The sequence below is a fragment of the Biomphalaria glabrata genome, chromosome 10 (assembly GCF_947242115.1).
Source record: "Biomphalaria glabrata chromosome 10, xgBioGlab47.1, whole genome shotgun sequence".
NCBI lineage: Eukaryota > Metazoa > Mollusca > Gastropoda > Planorbidae > Biomphalaria > Biomphalaria glabrata.
This window is the reverse complement of record NC_074720.1, coordinates 6,643,957-6,667,721: the sequence shown is the minus strand read 5'-3', so window position 1 is coordinate 6,667,721 and position 23,765 is coordinate 6,643,957. Positions and strand designations below refer to the sequence as shown.

Genomic DNA, 23,765 nt, shown 5'->3' with positions numbered 1-23,765 from the left:
TCTCCAAAATAGGGCTCCACAGCCACATGAAAAAGTGTCCGAGATGAACCTTAGTCGCTCCACGACTGAAGGAGGCCAACAATGATCCTATCACTTATCTGGGTACATTTTGCCGTAATCGTTTTTTTTCAAGCATTTATAAACAAAAAGTGGAACGACCTGAATTCGAACTAATGACTCAAGCCGACATTCCAACCACTCTGCTAGTGATGTGTGTATGAAAATAGAAGATTGTGTAGTTATCTAATGTTTGTTTCAAACTTACTTAGGAGACTAATTGAACGTATACCACCACCTCAGTAAATTTCTTTCCCTTGTTCGAAATATCAAACAAAACAATTAATTACCAATAGCTAATTAACAAATTGGTTAATTTTTTTTTATTCTTGTGTTGTCAGGTACAAGAAATAATTGTGCAAAATTTCAGCTTGATCCGAGATTGGTTGTGGGAGAAATAACGTGTACAATTTTTTTTCAGACAGACAGAATGAGTTGATATAAGCTTTGTAAAAACTGACTATTAAAATATTGAGAGTACTTCGCTTGAGTGTAATGTAGAACAGACACCAAAAGGAAATAAATAAACTTTTTTTCTCTGTTAATAAGAATGAGTGAAACAAAATTTAAAAAAATACATTGTCACTGTTACTTGGGGTGAAAGGGGGGGGGCATTTGTTCCTTTTCCAGTGCGCCACTAACGCCACTAAATGAGATTATTAAGACACGACGCGTCGAGTTGAAACTCGCAATAAACTTGACCTACACACTCCCCCCTTAGGGCAATCAAAAATAAACGTCTGCTTATCACCCACTAAATAAAGTTAGCATATCATATTAATTGTCCCCGAAGTGTTAAAAAACCGTCAAATGACGTCAAAAAGGCAAGTACCCTCCCTCCTATAATCACCACCCCCCCCCCCCCCAGAGACTAGTGCATTGCGAAGGACAGTAGATTTTAAGTTCCATTTTTGTCCCTAAATGCAAGAAAACGAATGCGAACTAAAGCCGGTATCGCCTACATTATAAAATACTAAGAAAAAAAAAAAAGACATTAAACTCCGAATACTGCCACATCCGTCACTCCAGATATTCTTACACGTCTGCTGGTGACGTCATTTCAATTCTAAAATAGTTCAGGCCTATTCTTTTAAAATCCGTAACATTTGTATTTCCTGACTTTTTTTTTTCCAATCCAAATTTTTTTTTTTACCAGTACCTTTGAATGGGGGAGTGAGGATAGGTAGGGATATAAGGTAGGGATAAAAGGTATATAAGCCATGTCTTGAGTCGCAAGAAAGTAAGAACTGTAGATAAGCAGTCAGAAAGAAGTTCAGGCCTTTTTTTTTCGTAGGGAAAGAAAACCAACAAACGCATAAACTAATAATGCAATTCTAATCATTCAGTATACTAAAATACGTAAGAACACAGAATATTCAAAAGATCTTTGGCCTGACAAAAACAACAACATTATAACAACAAGATACCAATCGTAGAGCTAATATTGAAAGTATATATAGAATAACGCTATCTACACGTTTAGTAAGAAAGAGAGCTACCCACGAGTTTAACAAGCAACAAAGCCACTAATCAACCCTTTGACCATGTCTAAGCTAAACGCACAGCCTAGACAGATTTTCGTCTTTGTTTTCGCCGCGAGCTTCCTGCTCGCATCGACCTTCTCTGCCGTCTCTGCTGAGGACCAGGCCTACACAGGAGGTCTAGATAAGCAGAGCCAGCAACTTCTGCAGCAGTTCTCGCAAAGTCAGTTGGACTACATCAGAAGGTAGGCCCCGAATCACTTCTGTCATTGTCTTTTACTGGTTAGATTGGTAGCTTACTAACTGATTTTTTTTCCTTCGAATTCCGTATAATTATCTTATCTTAGAGGAATTGACACCTATTAATAGGCCTATTTTGTAAACCAGGTTCATTATACAGTACTTATTTCATTATTACTATCAACTCACATTTTCATCGTGGTCCGAGTTTATAAAGGTACTGGTATATGTATTTAGTTATTTTGACAGCCTTTTCATTATCTTATCGAGCCGCAGTTTCGCACATAAACTAGTCGTGCTGTTGGACAACATATATTTAATTAAAATGTCCAAAAAATCACTTCGTTAAATTATTAAATTGATTAATTTGTATTATTTTCTGTAAAAGCAAAGTAAAATATCTTTGGGACTCATGGGAGCTAATTATTAATTTTATTTCTCTTATTACTGAGTTTAAGTAATGTCCCTTTTGCATGTGGCCACCCCCAATGTAAACGAATGTGTTGAAATAGTTCTTATTTTTATACTAATTAAAATTTGTACAAGAAGAAAGGGAATCTATAAGATTGAATTAATAAAAGAATATAAAGCGTTGATTATCATAAACTATTTATTTTTATGAAAGTAGTAGATCTATGAATACATAACATATACGTATAATATACATTCAAATGAATATTTTGAATTATTAAGAACAGTATCGATCATACCAGTGTTAGAAGTCAGCCTGCGGAATGTAGTTCATAAGAACTGAAAATCGATGATGAACATAAATGTTATTACCGTATCTTATCTTATCTTACAATGTACAGAAGTTACTTCTAAAGAAAAGATAATTGCTTCCTACGCGTGTCTCTGTGTACATTTAGCCATGCATGCTAATCAGTGAATTGTTGATTGGTTCAGGCAAGACAGTCCATGCACTAATGGCAATATGGAAAAAGAAGCACTTGTACGAATTAGTCCTAGCATATGGCATAAGAAATGTGCCTTTATCTTTGTGTCTTTCTCAGTACTTTCTCAGTACTTTCTCAGTACTTTCTCAGTATTTGTTTTTGTATTTGTAAATTATTGATCAGTATTTGATGTATTATTGCTACTTGTCTAATTTAGTGATTTACTAATGGTGTGAATATTCGTTTGCTAGAAATCTGATAGTTCTATTTTGCGTCCTTTCTAATTTTTTTAAATGTTTTCCTTAGATGAGGGGTCCTAAAGGGGACGCATATTCTAATTTTAGCATAAATTAAGGTTAAATAGCATTTCAGTTTTATTGTCTTGTTTGATTTGTAAAAAAAATTATTTTAAAAACCCTAACGTTTAATAATTTCTTAATATGGGCACCCATTATTTAGTATAGCACCTAGCTATTTGTTCATTAATAAGAAGTAACTTTTATCATAACCCTGCTCTACGGGTCTCAAAATGTTCTGAAAAATATTAATGAGGGTTTCATGTGGCTGGCATAATGATCACCCGACAAACTTTCCCCAGTTAATATCAAGTACCCATTGGAGTTGGGTGGACACTCGCATGTCCGAAGTATGCTAGGGCAAATTTATACAAAATTTCCCTCTTCCTTATTGTTATTAGAGCATGGAATGGGTTGCCTGAGTCAGTCAGGAAAACGTGGCAGAATTTAAGTCATTGGTTAACATGCATGACTATATGTACATAGGAACACGCGTAGGACGTAATCCTCTTCTTTTTTTTGCAGTACCGTCTGTATTTTATAAGATAAGAAGATAAGTAAATAGAAGCTCAAACTTTCACACTCCAACTCGTGCCCATCTCTTGTGCTAATACCATATAAGATAAGATAAGATAATTTTTTAATTATAAAAACTCTAAAGGAGGCAACTGAACGATGACAGGTCTTTATTCACTAGACATCACAAATACATAATAACAAGATCTCTATTGATCACAGCTGCTACTCAAGCCCCTAGACTTAGTCGGAACTTCGTTTCATCCCCCTCATGTCAACATTCTTCTGTTCATGTCTTGTGTCTATCAGCGCGCTGGGACGCACCGTATGCGTCGGGGACTGGTGTAGAAGCAGAGCTATAACAAATATAGAAATTGTTCTTACTTTCAGCCTTCTAGGTAATGCCCTCCAAGGAACAACGAACCAGGTGAATGAGCTACCAACAAACGAGGAGCAGAGCGAAGAGGTTCAGGAGCCACAACAGCAGTATGAGCCACCAGCTGTGCTGCTACCCGAATATCTGCCTCCAACCCAGCAGCAGAATCAACCATCATCAACCCAGCAGCCAACCCAATATCAGCCAACACAAGAACCAATGGATAAAGAGAGTGAAGATGACGACCAACAAGAACCACAGCCATATTATCCACCAACCCAGCCGCCAACGCAGTCGCCACAGTATCAGCAAACCACACAGCAGTCACCACAGTATCAGCAGACGACACAGCAGCCACAATATCAGACACCACAAGAACAGGAGGAGGACGACGATGATAGTCAGGAAGCAGTGCAGCAGCCAAATGTACCAGAACAAGATGACTCCGAAGAGACTAGCTACACCACACAACCACAGGTGCATCAAACACCTGAAGTAGATGACTCCGAAGAGACTAGCTACACCAGACAGCCACAGGTGCAACAAACGCCTGAAGTAGATGACTCCGAAGAAGCTGGCCAAACTCCAAAACAAGTGAAACAAGAAAAAGAAGATGATGATGACAGTGACGAAGGTAATGCACTCTCCTGTTGATGTCTTTAACTAAAAATTACATTAACACTTGTAAGAAAAACTAAATTTATTTTCTAGATATGTTCATCTTCAAACAGAAACTAAACAAAGGAGTTTTGATTGCAATGTAAAGACAATATTAATTAAGACTTTTAAGTCTCGAAACAAAGTTTCGATTTTTCTCTACTTCTAAATAAATAAAAAAAAGGATGCAAAACCCCGACCCTCTAATCTTCTTCACAGAAAGCACACTTTCTATTATTTATTGCTAGATCCTTTCGATCTTCTCTCGTGTAAACATGGCCTAGCCCTAGATACATGAAATAGTAATACTTTCATAGCGTTGGCAACTTTTTTTTTGAGGGTCTTAAGTTTGTTTTACATACGTTTACATAAGTTATGGTTCCAGTTAGTACCCAAGGAACATTTATGGCAAGTTTTATCAAGATTGGTCAAGCGGTTTTGATTTCTATGCGGGACATACACCCATTCATGCGCTTTACTTTCTGATTTATAGTGTAGATATACTGGATGGCTTTGGAAAATCTTCTCAATAGTCCGGGGTTCGAAACCTATCCGTCGCCACCCCACTTCCCAAGCCGTTCTCCGGGACCAGGAGGTTAGGATTAGGCCTTTCAAACATCTTAAATTCTGAAGGAACACCCAGAGCATGTAAAAAAAAAAAATAAAGATCTAGAAGGTCTGAAGCAGTTGTGGGGTCTCAAATTGTCAGAGGTCAGTTGTCAGTCACTATTCCTTCGGCTGATATCATGATTGGGTCTATAGTAATTTGGGCCAACTTCCATATTTCACTTAATTCCAAGCTTAGCTTTACGTATCTTTTTTTAAAAAATATTTTTCTTCTTCTTTTTTTTTTTTTAAGTTATCATTATTACTCAGCAATAAGTATATCCACTTTCATGCACGAGTTATTTCCCTTTTCAGAACACTGTGGCGGCTACAAGGCGTATCCCGAAAACATCGCCTACTATCTCCAATTCGACGGGACCAACTGGTTCAAGAGGCCCTGCCCTCTGGGTCTTGGATTCGACGCTGACAAATGCGCCTGCGTCATCATACTCTCAGGTCAGTAAGTCATTGTCTGCTATTAAAGAGTGGCATATTGCGTCTTAGTTGACAAGTGAGGAAAGATCCGGTTTCTATTTTTAAAACAATATTTCTAGTGATAAAATACAGGAGGTGAGAAGAAAAAAAAAAGAAGAGAAATCGGTATGTAGAAACGGGGGTGTGACATAAGGTAACGAAATACAATAAAAAAAAAATATTCTCAAGCAGTGTCGGGCTGTTAAATGGGCATCTTATCTTAGCATTTGGCCAAGTGCCCAGTAGGCGGCATCCCGAAGGACTGGTGGGTCATAAATTTTGCTTGGAATAGAAGTATCGCCAGTAATATAGTAAAATATTGTATAATGGGGCACATATATAGTCACTACTGGCCCTCGCATAACTATTTATAAAAGACCTTAAAAAGATTTAAAGGCGCAGTGGCCGAGTGGTAAAGCGGTTGGCTTCCGAACTGGGGGTCCTAAGTTAGAATCTTGGTGAAGACTCGGATTTTAAATTTTGGGAACTTTAGGGCCCCTCTGAGTATAAATAAATATATATATATATATATATATATATATTGCTTGTTTATAAACTTTAAAGAATACTATTAATTGTCCTCATTTTAAGCGGCCCCCGAAAGGGGAATAGACGCTATTAGTTTTGTGTGGTTTGTCTGTCCGTCCGTCTGTTTAGATATCGTAAATTAGAAAAGATGTTTAACATCCGACATCATTATATTTTAGACCATTCAAACTTCTGATGCAACGGCAACTTTTTTCTTTTCTGAAAGCGAAAAATTTAATTTTTTAAATCAACTATTCAAGCATTATTTTTCATAAAAATACAACCATTTTTACAACTATTCACTATTAATAGTAACAAACACAAGAGGCAATTTAGTAAGGGAGATGAATATTTACCGTATAGTAACACATTTATGCAAACGGTTTTAGATTTTTTGTCAATTTTTTTTTATAAATGTATTGCTAAGTTATGTCAGTTCTGTTATACTAACTACTAGATAAAAAAAAACAAGTTTTATTTTTTAACATAAAAAATATATTTAGTTGCATATAAGTGAAACATAATTTCAAACAACAATTAATAAGTAGTCTTTTCATATTATCACGTGAACTAATAATTTAGAACACCGAAATAGAACGCCGAACTAAAGGAAAGGAAGAATTTATTTTTTTGGGAAATTTTATTATATTTTCCTTGAGGCTTTGAATAAGAGAATTACAGAGTTAATTACATAACTATTGCATCAATTAGATAATCTAATATATGACATTAGTTAGGCCAGGTTCATATCAAGCTTCTCCTTCTCTTTCACCTATCCATTGGTCTGCTGGAACGTTGGGACACCACACAAGATCCGTCAACCTTCTTTCTCCATTCTTCTTTGTCATTTGCCTTTGATAGAATTTCATTCTGATATTCTTTCTGAAAATATTGAAACCTGCCCTTATACCTGCCTGGATGGACCACTTCGGGAGCCGATTTTGAGTTTGTGTTTCCACACAAACTGTCTTTGTAACTTTGTTTTTAAATAGAGTAATAAGACAAAATCATACAATAGGATAGAAAAACTGTTAGATATTGACAGGAGCTAGTTATCTTTCTATTACATTCCAAGAGCTAAATAAATCATATTATATTGAATTTTTATTTTGTAGGTTACAAGACATCAACCTATCCTACCACCACAACAGTACCTACGACAACCACAGTCAGGACAACCACAAGTCCAACCACAACAACCACCACCACAACAACAACAACACAACCAACCACAACGACCACAACGCCAACCACCACGACTACTACACCAACCACCACCACTACAAGGCCAACCACCACAACAGTCACGTCTACAACCACAAGGACGACAACCACAGGAAAGCCTAGTCTAGGTAAGGCAAAAGTAGTCTCCCATCTTTTAGATAGGATATATATATATATATATGCTGTGTATATGCGTTTATTCATAGGGTTAGGGTTCGCTGGGCGTTAGGGTTTGGAAAAAAATTGCCCCCCCCCTCCCACTTAAAAGTTCTAGATCCGTTAGTGATTACATGCCATTTTTTCCCCAGACCTCTGCCGGGATTGCGTCATACTACATGGAGTTGGCTATGCGCCTTACCCAGGCTATTGTGATGCGTACATTCAATGTCAGTTCTCCGGAAGTGTTCCGTCATCTGCCATTATCAGACGCTGTCCAACTGGACTTCAGTGGAACCAGAACAAACTGACCTGTGATTTTCCTGAGATTGTCCAGTGTAAATCAGGTAAATAATTTGAATATAATAAATACAAAGATGGCAAACTCATGCCGTCTCATACTTTAATGTAACTAAACAAACAATGAAGATTAAAAGAAATGCTAAAGGGAGGTAAATAAGGTGCTTAAAAAAAAAGAAAGAAATATCGCTGGGTCTCGATTATGGCTCTTGATTGTCCATGACGCAGTGCTATCCGACTCCTATAATTCGGCTCTGGAAACATTTGGCTACAGTGATTGATAAAGTCTAAGAAGATCCGTTCCGTTGGACCGAGACCAATAGTTATAGAAGGCCTCAACACTGGCCTGCGACGTCACAACCTATGGGGGAGCGTAGACCAATAGCTTGTTACAGACCTGTGACGTGGCAACCAACTTTTGGTCTAAACTGTCCACAGGTTGTGACGTTACAGGTCAGTGTTCAGGCCTACTATTGTCTCGGTTAGACTCGTCGATTTTATTTCTTGAATGTGGCTCGAAAATATATGTGACCCCCTAGGACGAAATAGGTTGTGCACCTTGTGAATTCTTAGCATGTACCTACATTCAGATTGCATATTGGTTTAAAATATACATTTTGGTTTAGATTTAGGCAGTGTTTATTTTGTAAGGCAAATGATCTTGGATAACTTGGATAAAAAATTAATAGAGAGCTTTTAAAACCACGATGCAGGTTTACGGCCCTGTGATAACATTACAAGCATAAACACGACAGTTTAAATGGCAAACTAATCTAAAAAAAAAGTTTTGAACAGATAGGTCTTAATGCTCTTCTTAATTAAATGTAGTGTAGCACATTGTCTGTCTGAGATCAATGGGGAGTGAGTTCCACACCTTTGGTCCGTGTACTGAAACTGAAAATACATTTTTTAATGAAATGAAACCATGTCCATTCTGACCACTTGTGACATATTTATGTTTCTAGTAGTTGCAAAGTGTCCAAGACAGAAGGAAATCGTGGGAAATAAACAAGAGTACCTTTCCTTCAACGGCTACACCTGGACCCAGCTCAGATGTCCAGTGAATCAAGTGTACAGCGATCTTGTCTGCGGTTGTACTGAAAACTGGGGAGGTTACGGCAACTGTGAGTACTAACGAAACTCGGAAGCTTTTAAATCTGTTTTCTCTATATTTCCTACTTAGTTAAAATAGAACTAAACATCACTACTTGAGGAAAGAGTCTGTTTCTGTTGTTCGCAATAATCAAAACATAAAAACATTCAAAAAGTTCCCACAGATGTTTTATGCCACGACCTTTTAATTTCTAACTCTAGTTGAAACCTGTGCAGACAAAAGAGCTATAGCCGGTGACAAAACTGGATACCTGCAGCTCTCTTCTTTAGGATGGATTCGCATGCCATGCCCCAAAACTCTGGGCTACGATGCAGCCACCTGCAGATGTACAGACATCTTGGAAACTTCCGACCTCTGTAAGTTTTACTTTATGTGCTTTGATTCATTTTTTTTTTCTTACCTTTATTGGACGTGGCAGGGATAGGAAGTGGGAAAGGGGAGGGAGGGAGAAGATCCTGTGGTCAAGATCAGATGGTGAGGGTTACAGAATAGGTTAATCTTTTACAGCTAGACCATCTCGGTCTTTATTGTCCCCTCTATTAGATGCCCTCCCCCTGTTGTAGACAATCGTTGACATATAGCACCAAACTGCATCAAAAATTACACTAGCAACATTACCACATTTAAAGGAACTTTTTGAACAAAAGTGCCTAAGAAAAATCGAAAAAATCTTGGAAGACAACGGCCACCCGCTCCATCAGAATTACGTCAGGTCGTCGCGAAGTGGGCGACTGCTGTCAATCAAAACAAGAACGAGCGGTACAAAAACTCGTTCGTACCTCACTCGGTCAGACTCTATCTCCGCCACTCATTGATCAGGGAACATGAAAAGCACCAAGATACCTGTGTGTAGTCGCTGAATGAACTCTTTATGTAGTGTCTGCTGTATTTATGTGTATTTTTCTGTTGTGTTGTCTTTATATGAGAAAAGAGTCCTTGTAATCACAACAAATTTCCGCAAGGATCAATAAAGCAGTCTTAGTCTTAATCTTAGTCTTAAACAACTAAACCGCATATTATATTTGAATTTATAAAACGTGAAATAAACTTGAATAACTTCTTTGTGAACAAAACTAATTATAAATTTTATTACAATATAGACCAATTTCATTTTATTGGAGATGAAATAAACTGATCTTTGAAACAAATTTAAATTTACAATAAAAACACGTCCTGGCACCCTGGAGTCATCTGGCGTACAGCTTACGTCAGCGCCGCTTATCTTGCATCATTCTACAAAAAGAACATCAAATGAATGCTCCCCCTCTCTCTATCTACTACTAACAATAAATACTCCCTTTCCATACGTAGGACGTAATGGCATATATCTTCTTTTTTTGAAGTAACGTCTGTAATATATAAGATAAGAAGATCACCATGAAACACTAAAACAAAATACATTTCCCTAGACATCACACACAAAATACCATTGTCCCTCACGACACAAGCACACTATTGGGGTAACTTATAGACAAAATTTACATTATACTTATTAAGTTCATTACTTTTGCACATGAATTGTATCCACTGCCTTGTGTTCAGTTTACAGTAGATCTCACCCCCATTTCCTCTTGTTAACTCCTCTTCGTACCTTTCTCTACAGTATAATTAATTACTAACAAAGAAATTATTTTGAGATGATTCTCATTTTTTTTCAAGATACTAACTGTCCAAACACGAAACCAATTCCTGGGGATGTAACTGGTTACCTTCAGTTCAATGGAGTAAGCTGGATCAGAATGCCCTGCCCTGCATCAGTTGGATATGACTCTCGCACGTGCCAATGTACTTATAGGTTGACAGGTAAATGACCAATTATGACAATTTAATTTTACGAACACGGCCAGGTGTGGGGGGGAGGGGTAAAAGGGAGAAGGTTTCAGTGCTGCCTTTAAGCACTCAGCAAACACAATTAATTTCGAGTCAATAAACAAAATTCCTGGTCTACATCTGTATTGAACTCGGCAGCCTTGTTAAGTAGCCAAGCGCTCCAACATTCGTCTTAATAAATAATGGCTATGTCTACGACAAAAGTAGCTGGCAAAAGACGACCTCTGAAAGAGACAGAGCGCTCTCAGAAAAGCCGCGGGACACATCTTAGAGACCCTTGTTGCTGGAAGGCGCAGCAACAGAACATTTGTCTTACAGTTGTAAGAAAAACTTATTACTGGCTTAGAATCGTGTTAATGATAGCATACAAATATGGCTTGTTATATAAATCTAGATGTAACATAATAATACAGGGAGGTAATTAACTAAAAAGCATTGACTTTTTCTTTTAATGACAGTCAAGGGAGACAAGGAAGACAAATGCGAACCTTCACTGGCCCTGACATTTGAAGACAACAGCGCCACTGATACTTCCATCAATCAGTTCTGGGTCAACAACACTGGCGTGACCTTCAGAAACGGCAAAGCTTACTTCGATGGTCAGTCCAGATTGACCGTGCCAGGTTTCTCAAACATGGATCTTGGAAACACAGGTAGAGCTAAATACCATCTGTTTTTGGTTTGGTTTTATTTATTATTATTCGTGTGTAGAAAAGCAAGTGAACATGGCATGAAGGAGTGTAGAATGGTAAAGTGGAGAAATCGTAGATTCCTAGATCTTTTCGTTTTAATAATGTTTTAAAATTTCTGGTGCAAGATTTTTGGCTTGACAGGTTCATTTTTTTGTGACACCGGTGGACCGATACAGATAAATATTGCAGGGACCCTACAGCCATCGAAATTTAACACGCATGTGGTGCATGTCTGTGTGCATAAAATGTAGATGTGCGTCTTAAATTTGAAATTTCAATGATTGAGTTAAATGAGCTTAGTTTGATGAATGATAATGTGTATGAATATGTTGAGACAATCAATCCGCAGTGGTGTCTGGCTTCTCTCCTGGCTCCTCTGGGGGCCTGATCAAATTTATTTCAACTTTCTATATCCCAAGAGTCTTGTTCCTAATTCTACCAGTCCTTTCTTCAGCAAACCTAAATACGAACCAACGACAGCCCTCGCCACGTCGCTCCAGATCCCTACTCCAGTCTTCAGACAGCTCAAAGGACGGCTCCTTAGTTCCAAACAACTCCGACTCTTCCTAATCTCTTGATGCCGATGTAAACACTGTTCTTCTTTCTAGCTCGGCGTCTTCCTGTCCTTGTCCAATAGTGCTCTTGTACGCACCACAAAGCACCGGTGCAAGGCAGGAGTTACAAGAATATTATTCCATAGCTCTATTTTCAACAACTGTCCAATAGAGCTCTTGTACTCACCACAGCACCGGTGCAAGACAGGGGTTACAAGAATAGTGTTATAACTGCCATGCGCACCGGCGTCCAAGCTAGTGCAGAAGGTGCGCACTGTTAGAGACTAGACTGAAAGAGATGTCAACATTAGGAAGAAGAGAATAAGTTCCGCCCAAGTCTAGAGCCGATATGAGACTGTGCTAAAAGAAAATGTTGTTTTATGTGCATGTGATGTCCCGTGAATAAACATCGTTGCTACGTTGAGTTGCCTCCCTAAAGTTATTACAGTATTATTCCATGGCTCTATTTTCAACAACAGCGAAAGTTTAAATTACTTGTTGTTATTTCAGTGACGATTGCCGTTACATTCAGCCAAACCGGAGACAGCCAACAGACCATAGTGACCAACGGAGACTGTGGTGTACTCCAGTCAGTGGGTGTCTGTTCTAGTGGAAACTCAGTGGACTTCTTTGCTGAGACAGCCATCCAGAAGGCTCAAGTGTCAGTGGCTAAAACAGTAAGCAAAGATATAAGCTAAACATGAAAAAAATATAAAAACATACTTAAAAAAAAACAAAGCTTATATTAAGCGTACTTGTATCAATTAGTTTGGATCAGTTATGTCAATGTACAGAAATATATTCTGAGAAAATCAACAGTACAGAAATAAATGCAGAGATGCAACAATACACAAATATGCAAAATTGCGCTATTGGGCAAAGATTATGGCTGTGGAGGCCAAGTGGTAAAGCGCTTGGCTTCCGAACCGGGGGTCCTGGGTCTGAATCCTGGTAAAAACAGGCATTTTTTATTTACGGGATCTTTAGGGCCCCTTTCAAACCATCCAGCTCTAATGGGTACCTGACATTAGTTAGGGAAAGTAAAGGTGGTTGGTCGTTGTGCTGGCCACATGACAACCTCGTTAACCGTGGACCACAGAAACAGATGATCTTTACATCATCTGTCCCATATATCACAAGGTCTGAAAGTGGAACTTTACTTTTTTTTTTTTACCCTTATGGCTGCCTGGTCATTTGGTAAGAGCTCAGGACCGTCGTCTCCTTTGTCCCGGTTTCTCTGCCCGAACTCTGCCCTCTAGGATGTAATAATCTTCCATTCTGACAATTAGACAATAAATAGATAATAAATCTGATGCAGATCCCTGTCGAGTATAGGCATCTTGTTGGCGATAGTAAAAAAAAATATTTTTTTTCTATAACTGTCTCATGACCCTAACCCATATTAATCAAACTACTATAAAACTCATTTAAGCGGTCAAATTTTTAAACAAATTAAAAAACTTAAGTATGGCTAATAGATGTCAATATTTTGGTTTACAGGCTAACACCTGGCAGAATGTTGTATATACGTTGAACAAGGATCACCTTACAGGCTATGTTGATAAACCATTTAATTCAAGTACCAAGGAAGTCAAAGGTGAGTTACGTCACATAAAAAGTTTCCCTTTCAGAACTTGCAAGCTATAGGTGACGTAAAGGGTCATCAGTTTCTATGTCCTGTATGTGACGAGCACAACGATCAACCCTGGTTCGAATGCCAAGCGCTTACCACTCAGCCACCGCGTCTCGTAAGTCACACAAAAGTATTAGAATATCAAGCACAGGGGATACAGTAGAAGTGACATGAACTGTGTTTTTTTTTAGATGAAGCTGGCTTAGAACAAACACTCTGTCATTGCAATATCCATCTTCTAGAATTAGTACTCGTAGTCTTATTATCTTGTTGTTTAGACACCTTAAATTCGGATTACAATTAGACCATCAAGTCAAACTCCTCCACATGACTAATTCGTGAAGTTCCATCATGTTGGTTGTAATAAGGTTTAAAGATGTTTTTTTTTTAAATATTCCAAATTCAGAAGTTGGCCGCCACAATTTAATTAACCAATTAATTTAAGGTATACACGCACAAAAAAAAAAAACCACAGGAATAATTCTTTAATAATAATTTAATGATACTAAATGAAAACTAACGAGAGATAATCACCACAGGTACGGAAAACTAAAATATTATTTTGGTATCTGGAGAGAACAGTGAAATAGTCCAAAATTTTCAGTACCTCTGTACTGTAGCAGACGATAAATTATATTTCAATGTAAATATAAATTATAACATCTAAGAAACTATGAAAAATCAAGCAAAGCATCAGGGTTTATTTAAAGACATTTCTATAAATCAAATAAGAACATAAGACTAAAATGTTATTTAACCTTGGTTAGGCCAATAATAGAATATGCAATCATAGTTCGGGACCCCTCAACTCAAGAAAACATTAAGAAACTGGAACAGACACAAAATAGAGCAGTGAGATTCATAACAAACGAATATTCACGTTTGACTAGAGTAACACCTTTAGTAAAATCACTAAATTTAGAAAGCCTTCAGGAGAGAAGACTCAAAAGTAAGGTAGCAATTATACATAAAACACTGAACCATTATCTTCAAATACAAAAACAAAATCTAATAAAATACTTAGAAAGACACAAAGATAAAGGCACATTCTTCGTCCCATATGCTAGGACAATTTTGTACAAATTCTCCTTCTTCCCTAGTGCTATTAGAGCATGGAATGTGTTGCCTGAGCTAGCCAGGAAAACCAGTGACTTGGCAGAATTTAGGTCATTGGTTAATATGCATGACGCATGACGCGTAGGCTTCTTTTTTGAAGTAAAGTCTGCATTATATAAGTTATATAAGTCTCCTCTTCCCCTCCGCCCGAGATGTTAAGATGTTTTAAAGATATAAACTGCATTCTGATACTACACCAATTCATAGCAATGAAGTTATTTATCCATGGCTGGTCCGCTTCCACAAATGTAGACATTCATAGCTTAATGTTAAATGTTCTGGCCTTTGCCTTAAGTAGTCTTGACACTAAGAAACGCTCTCAGTACTTCAAATTAAGAACAGAATTTCAGCAATTGACTTTAAGATAAGATAAGAATATCAAAGATTAAAGATAATGTCCACCTTTAGTGAATCCGAAACGATAATAGAGATATATTATTTATTTTTTTATCATTAAATCAACACAACCAGTACACCTTGCCAAAGATGTTCTGTTGTATCTGAGAATTAGTTGTAGTGTAACTTGTGTGTCTGATATTTAGATGAGAAATCAAATGAACTCACTGTCATGTCGTTGTACTTCTCAGGTTCCTTGGTAAGAAATCACAGAGGTCTTATCATTGGTGGTGGAGGCGAGTGTGGAGGTTTTACTGGAGCCATTGACCAGGTACGATGCAGACTTAATTAAAAAAAAAATTAGTTTTCTATGGTCGAAAGTGTACAAAAGTGTGCAGGTAAGTGCTCCCAGGGAGGTCAATACAAGCGCTTTTTTTGAAAAAAAAAGAATTACTAGCTCGTTGAACATTCATCCATCCATCCATTCCAGTGGCTTTATAGCTCATGGAAGGCCTTGTTCTAGCACATCTTTCAATTCTGATCTATCCCTGTGCTTTACGTTTTGAGGTGACTAGCTCGTTGGGCAGACTGAGAAAACTCTAGTTAGACGTTATAATTTTTCAGAGTACAAAAAGAAATTAATTTAAATTTGGTTAGAATCTTGAACAGACTCTACATCTTCTGTTATTTCCACAAGTAGGCACTACTCATTTAAGAGTTCAATTACTGTTCATGAACATTTCGCGCACCGTCTTCTAAGTCTAGATCTAAAGGCCTATCATTAGAATATTAGAAAGTCTAGTAGATGACCATGGCCATTGCAGTGCTAAAGAATAACAAAGCACCAGGACTAGACATGATATCAGCAGAAATGCTAAAATATGGGGGACAGTGCATTGTTAACAGAATGACTGATCTCTTAAATCTCTGTTGGCGAACTTCAAAAGTCCCAGAGGACTGGCAAAAGGGAGTGATTGTAAAGCTTCCAAAAAAGGGCAACTTGGCAGACTGTAACAACTGGAGGGGCATTACTCTCCTCTCTGTCCCAGGCAAAGTTTTCAGCACTGTTTTGTTGAGACGGCTTCAACAGTCTGTAGATGAAAGGCTCAGAGAAGAACAAGCAGGTTTCCGAAGAGGCAGATCATGTACAGAGCAGATTTTCGTTTTACGAAATATCATAGAACAAAGTTTTGAGTACCAACAACGGCTAACGATCAGTTTCGTGGACTTCAAAAAAGCGTTTGATAGTGTCCACCGAGAATCACTATGGAAAATAGTTAGAGAATACGGTATACCAGAAAAATTCGTCCAGATCCTACGACACCTTTACAGTCAGTCTAGTTGCTGCATTAAAACAGAAGAGGGAACAACAGAGTTTTTTACAATCGAGACAGGTGTGAGACAGGGGTGCATCTTATCTCCCTTCCTTTTCCTCCTAGCCATCGACTACATAATGAGGAGAGCAATGAACCAGACTGCCTTTGGTATTCCATGGCATGAACAACTCCGATTGACGGACTTGGACTTTGCTGATGATGTTGCACTACTCGGGGCTACAAATAAATGCATTCAAGAAATGACGGAGAGCCTAGACAGAGAGGCACCCAAAATTGGCCTCCGCATAAACTTGGATAAGACTAAAATTATGCGAGTGGGATATAAGGCAAAGGGTGTCCCCGTCAGACTTGGCGAGTCAAAGCTTGAAGAGCTGGACAAGTTCACGTACCTTGGCAGCATCATAACAAATGATGGAGATGCTTACCATGATGTAGCGTGCCGAATAGGAAAGGCAGGGAGCATTTTCCAAAGGCTGCAGCCTATTTGGACTAGCCAAGCCATTGGACTCGAGACAAAAATACACCTTCTCAACACAATCGTCATTCCAAATGCTACATATGCATGTGAGACGTGGAAGTCATCTGTCAAAATTGAGAAAAGACTAAATGTGGCTCAACAGAGATGGCTGAGACGGATTTTGGGAGTCAGTTACACAGACCGGATCTCAAACAAGGAAATCCTTTGCCGAACTGGGAGTCGAACACTTAGTGAGGTTGTGACTGAGCGTCGCATGAGGTTTGCGGGACATGTTCTACGTCAAAATGAATTACGCACACCAAGAGTTGCGATAACATGGAAGCCAAAACGAGGAAAGCGCAAACAGGGACGTCCTCGTATTACCTGGCGACACACCTTCATGGAGGACCTCAGAACAGTGGACACCAGATGGGAAGAGGCTTCAGACATTGCCAGTGACAGATCATTATGGAGACAGCTTGCCGCCCAATGCGCCGAACGGCGCGGGAGGACCTAAGTCTAAGTCTAAGTCTAAGTCTAGTAGATGAGAATGGGCAAAGTCGAGTAACTGGCGCCCTTATCAGTAAGCTTCGGGCAGGAGGGGCTCTTTGGCTGGCTACCCACCTAGGAGAAGGAAAACTCTGAAAGCTCTGTTGCCTTGCAGCTATACCCAATCATGGGAAAAGCTTCGGGAGACAACCCTGAGGAAAAATCAGGAGCTGGCGACCCTAAGGCAGTTTGCAACACCCATTGTTACATCCTGGAAGAACCTGAGACGCCGCTGACCCCAAACTATATCGGTACTGCCGTTCCTTTGGATACATCAGCTGCCTTGAGAAGGGGGGGGGGGAACTGACGTGTGGGCGACATCGTTCCAACCACAGCTAATGCCAAGGCATTTATCTCATTTCCATGAGATGATCTATAGTCGCTTCGCGACTGAAGGAGGCCATAGAGAGAGTAGATTTAGACATTCGCTTAACAAGGATTTTTTCTCCAAGTGGGGAGGGGGGGGGAATAGGGGCGGGGAAACAATGGTCAATTATTTTTTTTAATCTACAATTCATTAGTTATTAAGAGAAAAATAGCCGCCCTATAAATTATACAAAGGAGATATGGTCTTTTTTTAAAATACACAATATGTCAAACTATTTTTCTTGTTACTGTAACTTTTGTATGCTCTGTTTACGAAACTTTTATTTCTTCCAATTTTATTGTTTCAGATATACGTGTTCTTGTGCAACCCAAGAGCTCATTGAGTCCTATCTCCAGTCCTATCTCCAGTCCTATCTCCAGTCCTATCTCCAGTCCTCCAGTCCTATCTCCAGTCCTATCTCCAGTCCTGGCCTTCTACACCTACCATCTGACGTAACAAGATACGAAATCCAGCAGAAGAAAAAAAAACATTAATGCAACAAGAGAAAGAAAAAAAAAAAGAACTAAACAAGAACTAATAATTTAAAATCCCAATAAAAACCTAGCCAATTGTTTAAAACCTTTTTTTATACATATATACAATTAGTATGTGTGCGTGTGTGTTTGTCATTTGTGAAATTTCTTCTTTGTATTGTCCATGAGGGAAGCGAGAGTTGTTGGAAACATAAATGCAAATTAAGCAGAGGCAACGAGTTCATCGTTGTATCACTTGTGCGTTCATGTCCCATTCCTCATCAACCTTGACCTATCACTAAGTCTGTTGGATCGTTGGGGCACCATGCAAGATTTGGCGACCGTCTTTCTCCATTCCTGTCTGTCTTTTGTCTTAGTTAGAATCTCTTTCAATGGCAGGCCCGTCCATTCTTTTATCTTGTCCTCCCATCGCTTTCTCTGTTTGCTTCTTCTTTTCCTGGAACTGTTCCATGAAGGAAGGTCTTTGCGAGCCCCGAAGACCTAGTCATATGGCCATAGATTTTTAGCTTGCGTTTTTTTTTACCATAATTAACAGGTCATCATGGGGTCCAATCGCTGCGGTAACCTTGTCTCAATCTCTTGGTTTGTGATGCGGCCTTTAAATGTGATACCTAGGATCCTTCTGTAGCATCTCAATTCCATTGCTAGGATCCTCCTCTCTAGCTCTGCAGTCAGCGTCCAAGACTCACAAGCATATAAAAATGTGGCCATGACCAGGGAGCGCATCAGTCTGATTTTGGTGCCGAGGGCTAAGCCTTTGTCTTTCCATATTATTTTAAGTTTCATCAATATTATTTAATAAGACAACTATATGCACACATAAACACAGACATAAACACACACATAAACACAGACATAAACACGTACACGCTTTCTCGTCACCCCCCAACCATTTTCACTTCTTCACTCTTTCTCTCCATCTTTAATAAACAATTCTCCATCTACAAAATTATGGACTAAAATATCTGTTGGCATTTTGATTCCTCGTTGTTGTATAAAAAGAACTCTGACTGTAAGTTGGCAAGATACAATCACCAAATGAGGAAATCCTGCGAAAAGTAGGATACCAGAACGACCTCACTGTTATAAACAGTAACAGGGCCGGCCTTAGGCATAGGCAAACTAATCAGCCGCCTAGGCCTCCGATTGGTGGGGGTCTCGAACAGGACTCTAAACAGTTTTTTTTTAGAGAAGATATTGCGAAACTTGTGCCCAATGTTGCTGCAGTACACAAGGTTTGAAATAAATTTCGTCTTTTTAATTTTTATAATTTTTTTTTATTATTGTTTATTTTTTTATTTTCGACCACCAAATTCACTTCGCCTAGGGTCTCCAATTATTTAAGGCCAGCCCTGGCAGTAGATACCTTGTCTGGCTTAGGCATGCACACAGAATGGCTAGTGCTCCTTCTTCCCTAGTCCCATTAGAGGATGGAATAGGTAGCCTTAACTCTTTCTCTCCGTAATTATTTTTCATTTTGCTCATTTGTAGCTCACTTCCCTGATATGATTCAACTTCAATCACTTTGTCATCAAAAAATATTTTATTTGGGATAGAGTTAAATGGAATGCATGCTATTTTATATCTATCTATCTATCTATCTATCTATCTATCTATCTATCTATCTATCTATATATATATATATATATATATATATATATATATATATATATATATATAACACAAATTAATGTTTATAAAACCAAAAAATAATTTAAAGTGGTCGATGGTATCGTCGATCAGGAGAGAAAAAGTTAATCAGCCAGGAAAACCAATAACTTAGTAGAATTTAAATCAATGATTAACATGCATGACTAGATTGACACATGGAATGCGTAGGACGTAATTATCTTCTTTTTTGAAGTAACGTCTGTAATATATAAGATAAGATCTAACAGAGGGCAGGAGAGCTGCAGGTCGTTATCTCGTTATATTCATTGATAAATGTAAGCGCGGCATTAAATTCTTCTACATCGACACCAACACTTAGAAGAAAAAAAAAAGGCACAAGATAGACCAACAGGGCAACCATAAAGAATCCTGGATAACAGAGTACACACTAGAAAAAAAAGGAAAATGATGAAGGCCATGCAACGTCTGGAGATTACAAATACCTAGACTGTGACTGTGACTGTAGCAATTATACATAAAACACTGAACCCTAATCTCCAAATACAACAACATATAATAAAATACTCAGAAAGACACAAAGATAAAGGCACATATCTTGTTCCATATGCTAGAACAAATTTGTACAAGTGCTCCTTCTTCCCTAGTGCTGTTAGAGTATGGAATGGGTTGCCTGACCTAGCCAGGAATACCAGTGACTAAGCAGAATTTAAGTCATTGGTTAACATGCATGATTAGATGCATGACGCGTAGGACGTAATCATCTTCTTTTTTTGAAGTAACGTCTGTATTACATAAGATAAGACTGTGGTTGTGCATCTAGGACCAATCACGCCACAATTTGCATAGGGGGACACATTTTTCTCGAGTCGTAAAACGTCACAGAAAAAGAAAGAATATTTTCAACACAATAAGATGAGAAAAAAAAAGGAATATTTATATAAATATTGTGATTATTATATCAGATTCAAAATAGATAATTTAATAATCATAATCAAAAATATTAAATGGGATTTTAAAAACAATTCTATCATGTGAATCACGCATGGAAGTCATTGGGAAACTACTGCTAACTCTTTATTAACTTCACACGCCAACTGTCTTGGTCAACTGCTGTTCAAAGTGTGTAGTAGACCTGGGGCTGTTCTATTATGTTGGTCCTATCAGGGTTATCCCACCGTCAACTAGGAGGCATTCTCCGCTGATACAACTGGCCTCGGGGCTGGCTAAAAACAAGACAACGTTGGCCTGCTCTTCCAGCGTACTATTCCTCCCGTACAGGGGGTGAAGAGGCCCGTATTCTTGAGCAAATTTGTCCCACCAGTCGAAACCAGAAGTATTGTTTAAGGCCAGCGTGGGTAAGACAGCGTTGACCCTAATGCCTTGAATAATAAAACAGCCATATGCAATAGGGTGAATAGGAATGAAATACAATTGTAATTTACATGGTATAGTATAGTCATAAAAAAGGCTTTAAATACATTTGCATATTAAAAATGTATACTTCAAAAAAAAAAAAAAAAAAAAAAAAAAAAAAAAAAAAAAAAAAGAAAGAACAATATTTAGAAGATACGTTTTTTTTTTTATAAGTTTGGGATCCATACGGTACCCTTCGACCCACCGAAACATTGGCATAAAATGTAGAAAAAAAAAAGTTGAAAAATATTTTCCGGCATAGGCAAGGGCTCTAACTCTTCTCTTTCATACTTTATAAGAGCATCCCTGCCTTACAGGCAATGCCTTTGATTCCGAAAATTTAAGGATGAGTTTTAAATTGTATAAGTCCTGCAAACCTAGATTGGCACCTATACTTCATTGCTACATTTAACTTGTGAGATTGAACAACGGCTTTGTCTGCATTTTATGTTGCAGAATATGTAGGTACAAAGACGGTTGACAAATCTTGCGTGGTGCCCCAACGGACCAAGAGACTAGACTTAGGGATAGGTGAAGGTAAAGGTGATATCAACTCACTCTGTCTGTCTGGTGGAAAGTTTGTACACGTTATTTCTCCGACATTCAATCTCGGGTCAAACTAAAATTGTGTGCATTTCTTTTAACCATCAATTAAAAAAAAACAACATATAGTTAATTAACTGTTGGTAATTAATTATTTTGTTTGGTATCTCAAAGAAGGGCAAGAAATTGTACTTGACTGAAGTGGTGGAATAGGCTGAATCAGTCTCTTTATAGGTCGGCGCTCTAAATTGAAACAAACAATATATAACTATATAATCTTCTCTAGTCAAAAGTACGTCACTAGCAGAATGGTTAGCATGTCGGCAAGAGGAGGCTCGAGCTACGAGTTCGAATTAAGGTCGTTTCACGTTTTGGTCTAGATTCTAGATCTATTACAAATTTAACTGCATATCTGGTAGTTGAATCTAGCCTAAATATCTGGTAGTAAAATTTAGTCTACATATCTGGTAGTTAAATCTAGTCTACATAACTGGTAGTTAAATCTAGCCTACATATATGGTAATGAGATCCACATATCTGGTAGTTAAATCTAGCCTACATATCTGGTAGTTAAATCTAGCCTACATATCTGGCGGTTAAATCTACCCTACATATCAGGTATTAAGATCCACATATCTGGTAGTTGAATCTAGCCTACATATCTGACAGTTAAATATAGCCTACATATCTGGTAGTTAAATCTAGCCTACATATCTGGTAGTTAAATCTAGCCTACATATCTGGTAGTTAAATCTAGCCTACATATCTGGCAGTTAAATCTAGCTTACACATCTGGCAGTTAAATCTAGCTTACATATCTGACAGTTAAATCTAGCCTACATATCTGGCAGTTAAATCTAGCTTACATATCTGGTAGTTAAATCTAGCCTACATATCATTTATTAAGATCCACATATCTGGTAGTTGAATCTAGCCTACATATCTGACAGTTAAATATAGCCTACATATCTGACAGTTAAATCTAGCCTACATATCTGGCAGTTAAATCTAGCTTACACATCTGGCAGTCAAATCTAGCTTACATATCTGACAGTTAAATCTAGCCTACATATCTGGCAGTTAAATCTAGCTTACATATCTGGCAGTTAAATCTAGCCTACATATCTGGCAGTTAAATCTAGCCAATATATCTGGCAGTTAAATATAGCCTATATATCTGGTAGTTAAATCTAGCCTACATATCTGGTAGTTAAATCTAGCCTACATATATGGTAATTAAATCCACATATCTGGTAGTTAAATCTAGCCTACATATCTGGCAGTTAAATCCAGCTTACATAACTGGTAATTAGAATTAGATCTGGAGGATTCAGACTGTGTCGCTTCTGCGAGGCGCCTCTGTTGCAACGTCTAGTAGTGGAACTAGGTAAGCTAAGAACGGGAAGCGAACACGGTCTCTCCGGACTACCTTGGCTGAACTAGTCCTTTCTGTGTTGTTCCCAGTTTATTTCAGGTAATTAGATCAAAGTATTTGGATAATCAGATATATCTGTTTAGTAATTAGATCAAAATGTTTGGTAATTAAATAAAAATATTTGGTTATTAGATCAAAGTATTTGGTAATTAGATCAAAATATTTGGTAATTAGATCAAAATGTTTGGTAATCAGATCAAAATATTAGGTAATTAGATCTAAATATTCTGTAATTAGATCAAAATATTTGTATAATTATGCCATTATACCTTTTGCAAACAGGCTCAGTCCAAATGACCTGGTCAAGTAATCCACTCCAGCTTTTGCCATGCCTTCGACAATATCCTCAGGAGACTTTAGGACGCTTAGTGAGGATGACATGTTGACGATGCAACCCCCTGTCTTCTCAAGATGTGGGGCCGCCTCCAGGATACTGAAATACACCGCCTTGAGATT

The 23,765-nt window shown here is 38.0% G+C and overlaps 2 protein-coding genes across 7 annotated transcripts in view; one reads left to right on the top strand and one right to left on the bottom strand.

The window, feature by feature from the left end:
• The first annotated feature begins 1,282 nt into the window (after positions 1-1,282).
• LOC106071610 (uncharacterized) lies at positions 1,283-18,371 on the top strand. 4 transcript variants are annotated; one of them, XM_056043699.1, is made up of 14 exons: positions 1,284-1,783; positions 3,877-4,496; positions 5,441-5,581; positions 7,243-7,479; positions 7,660-7,854; positions 8,773-8,931; positions 9,122-9,277; positions 10,581-10,724; positions 11,210-11,404; positions 12,508-12,686; positions 13,498-13,594; positions 15,334-15,413; positions 18,100-18,152; positions 18,189-18,371. In XM_056043699.1, exons 1-13 carry the CDS (start codon positions 1,602-1,604, stop codon positions 18,133-18,135), a joined length of 2,421 nt encoding a protein of 806 aa, XP_055899674.1. In that variant the 5' UTR covers positions 1,284-1,601; the 3' UTR covers positions 18,136-18,152; positions 18,189-18,371. The 4 variants fall into 4 exon arrangements, with proteins under 4 accessions (XP_055899675.1, XP_055899674.1, XP_055899673.1 ...); XM_056043700.1 differs by having other exon boundaries at positions 1,283-1,783; positions 8,776-8,931; positions 18,100-18,371; XM_056043698.1 differs by having other exon boundaries at positions 18,100-18,371.
• A 2,526-nt stretch (positions 18,372-20,897) lies between these two features.
• LOC106077578 (3-oxoacyl-[acyl-carrier-protein] reductase FabG-like) overlaps positions 20,898-23,765 on the bottom strand; it is a 9,510-nt gene continuing 6,642 nt past the window's right edge. For all 3 annotated transcript variants that reach the window (XM_056043068.1, XM_056043070.1, XM_056043071.1), the window contains 2 exons: positions 23,579-23,765; positions 20,898-21,297 (listed from right to left, as the gene is read on the bottom strand). The exon at positions 23,579-23,765 is cut by the window's right edge and continues 175 nt beyond it. In XM_056043068.1, coding sequence (XP_055899043.1) covers positions 21,065-21,297; positions 23,579-23,765 — 420 coding nt within the window. In that variant the 3' untranslated portion in view covers positions 20,898-21,064. The remainder of the gene's footprint in view (positions 21,298-23,578) is intronic.

Bases quoted from the DNA above. Each gene is read 5' to 3' on its own strand.
- LOC106071610 (XM_056043699.1), top strand. From the start codon at position 1,602: ATGTCTAAGCTAAACGCACAGCCTAGACAGATTTTCGTCTTTGTTTTC. The intron at 5,582-7,242 runs GTCAGTAAGTCA...TTTATTTTGTAG, and splicing joins CTGCGTCATCATACTCTCAG to GTTACAAGACATCAACCTAT. The intron at 8,932-9,121 runs GTGAGTACTAAC...TTCTAACTCTAG, and splicing joins CTGGGGAGGTTACGGCAACT to TTGAAACCTGTGCAGACAAA.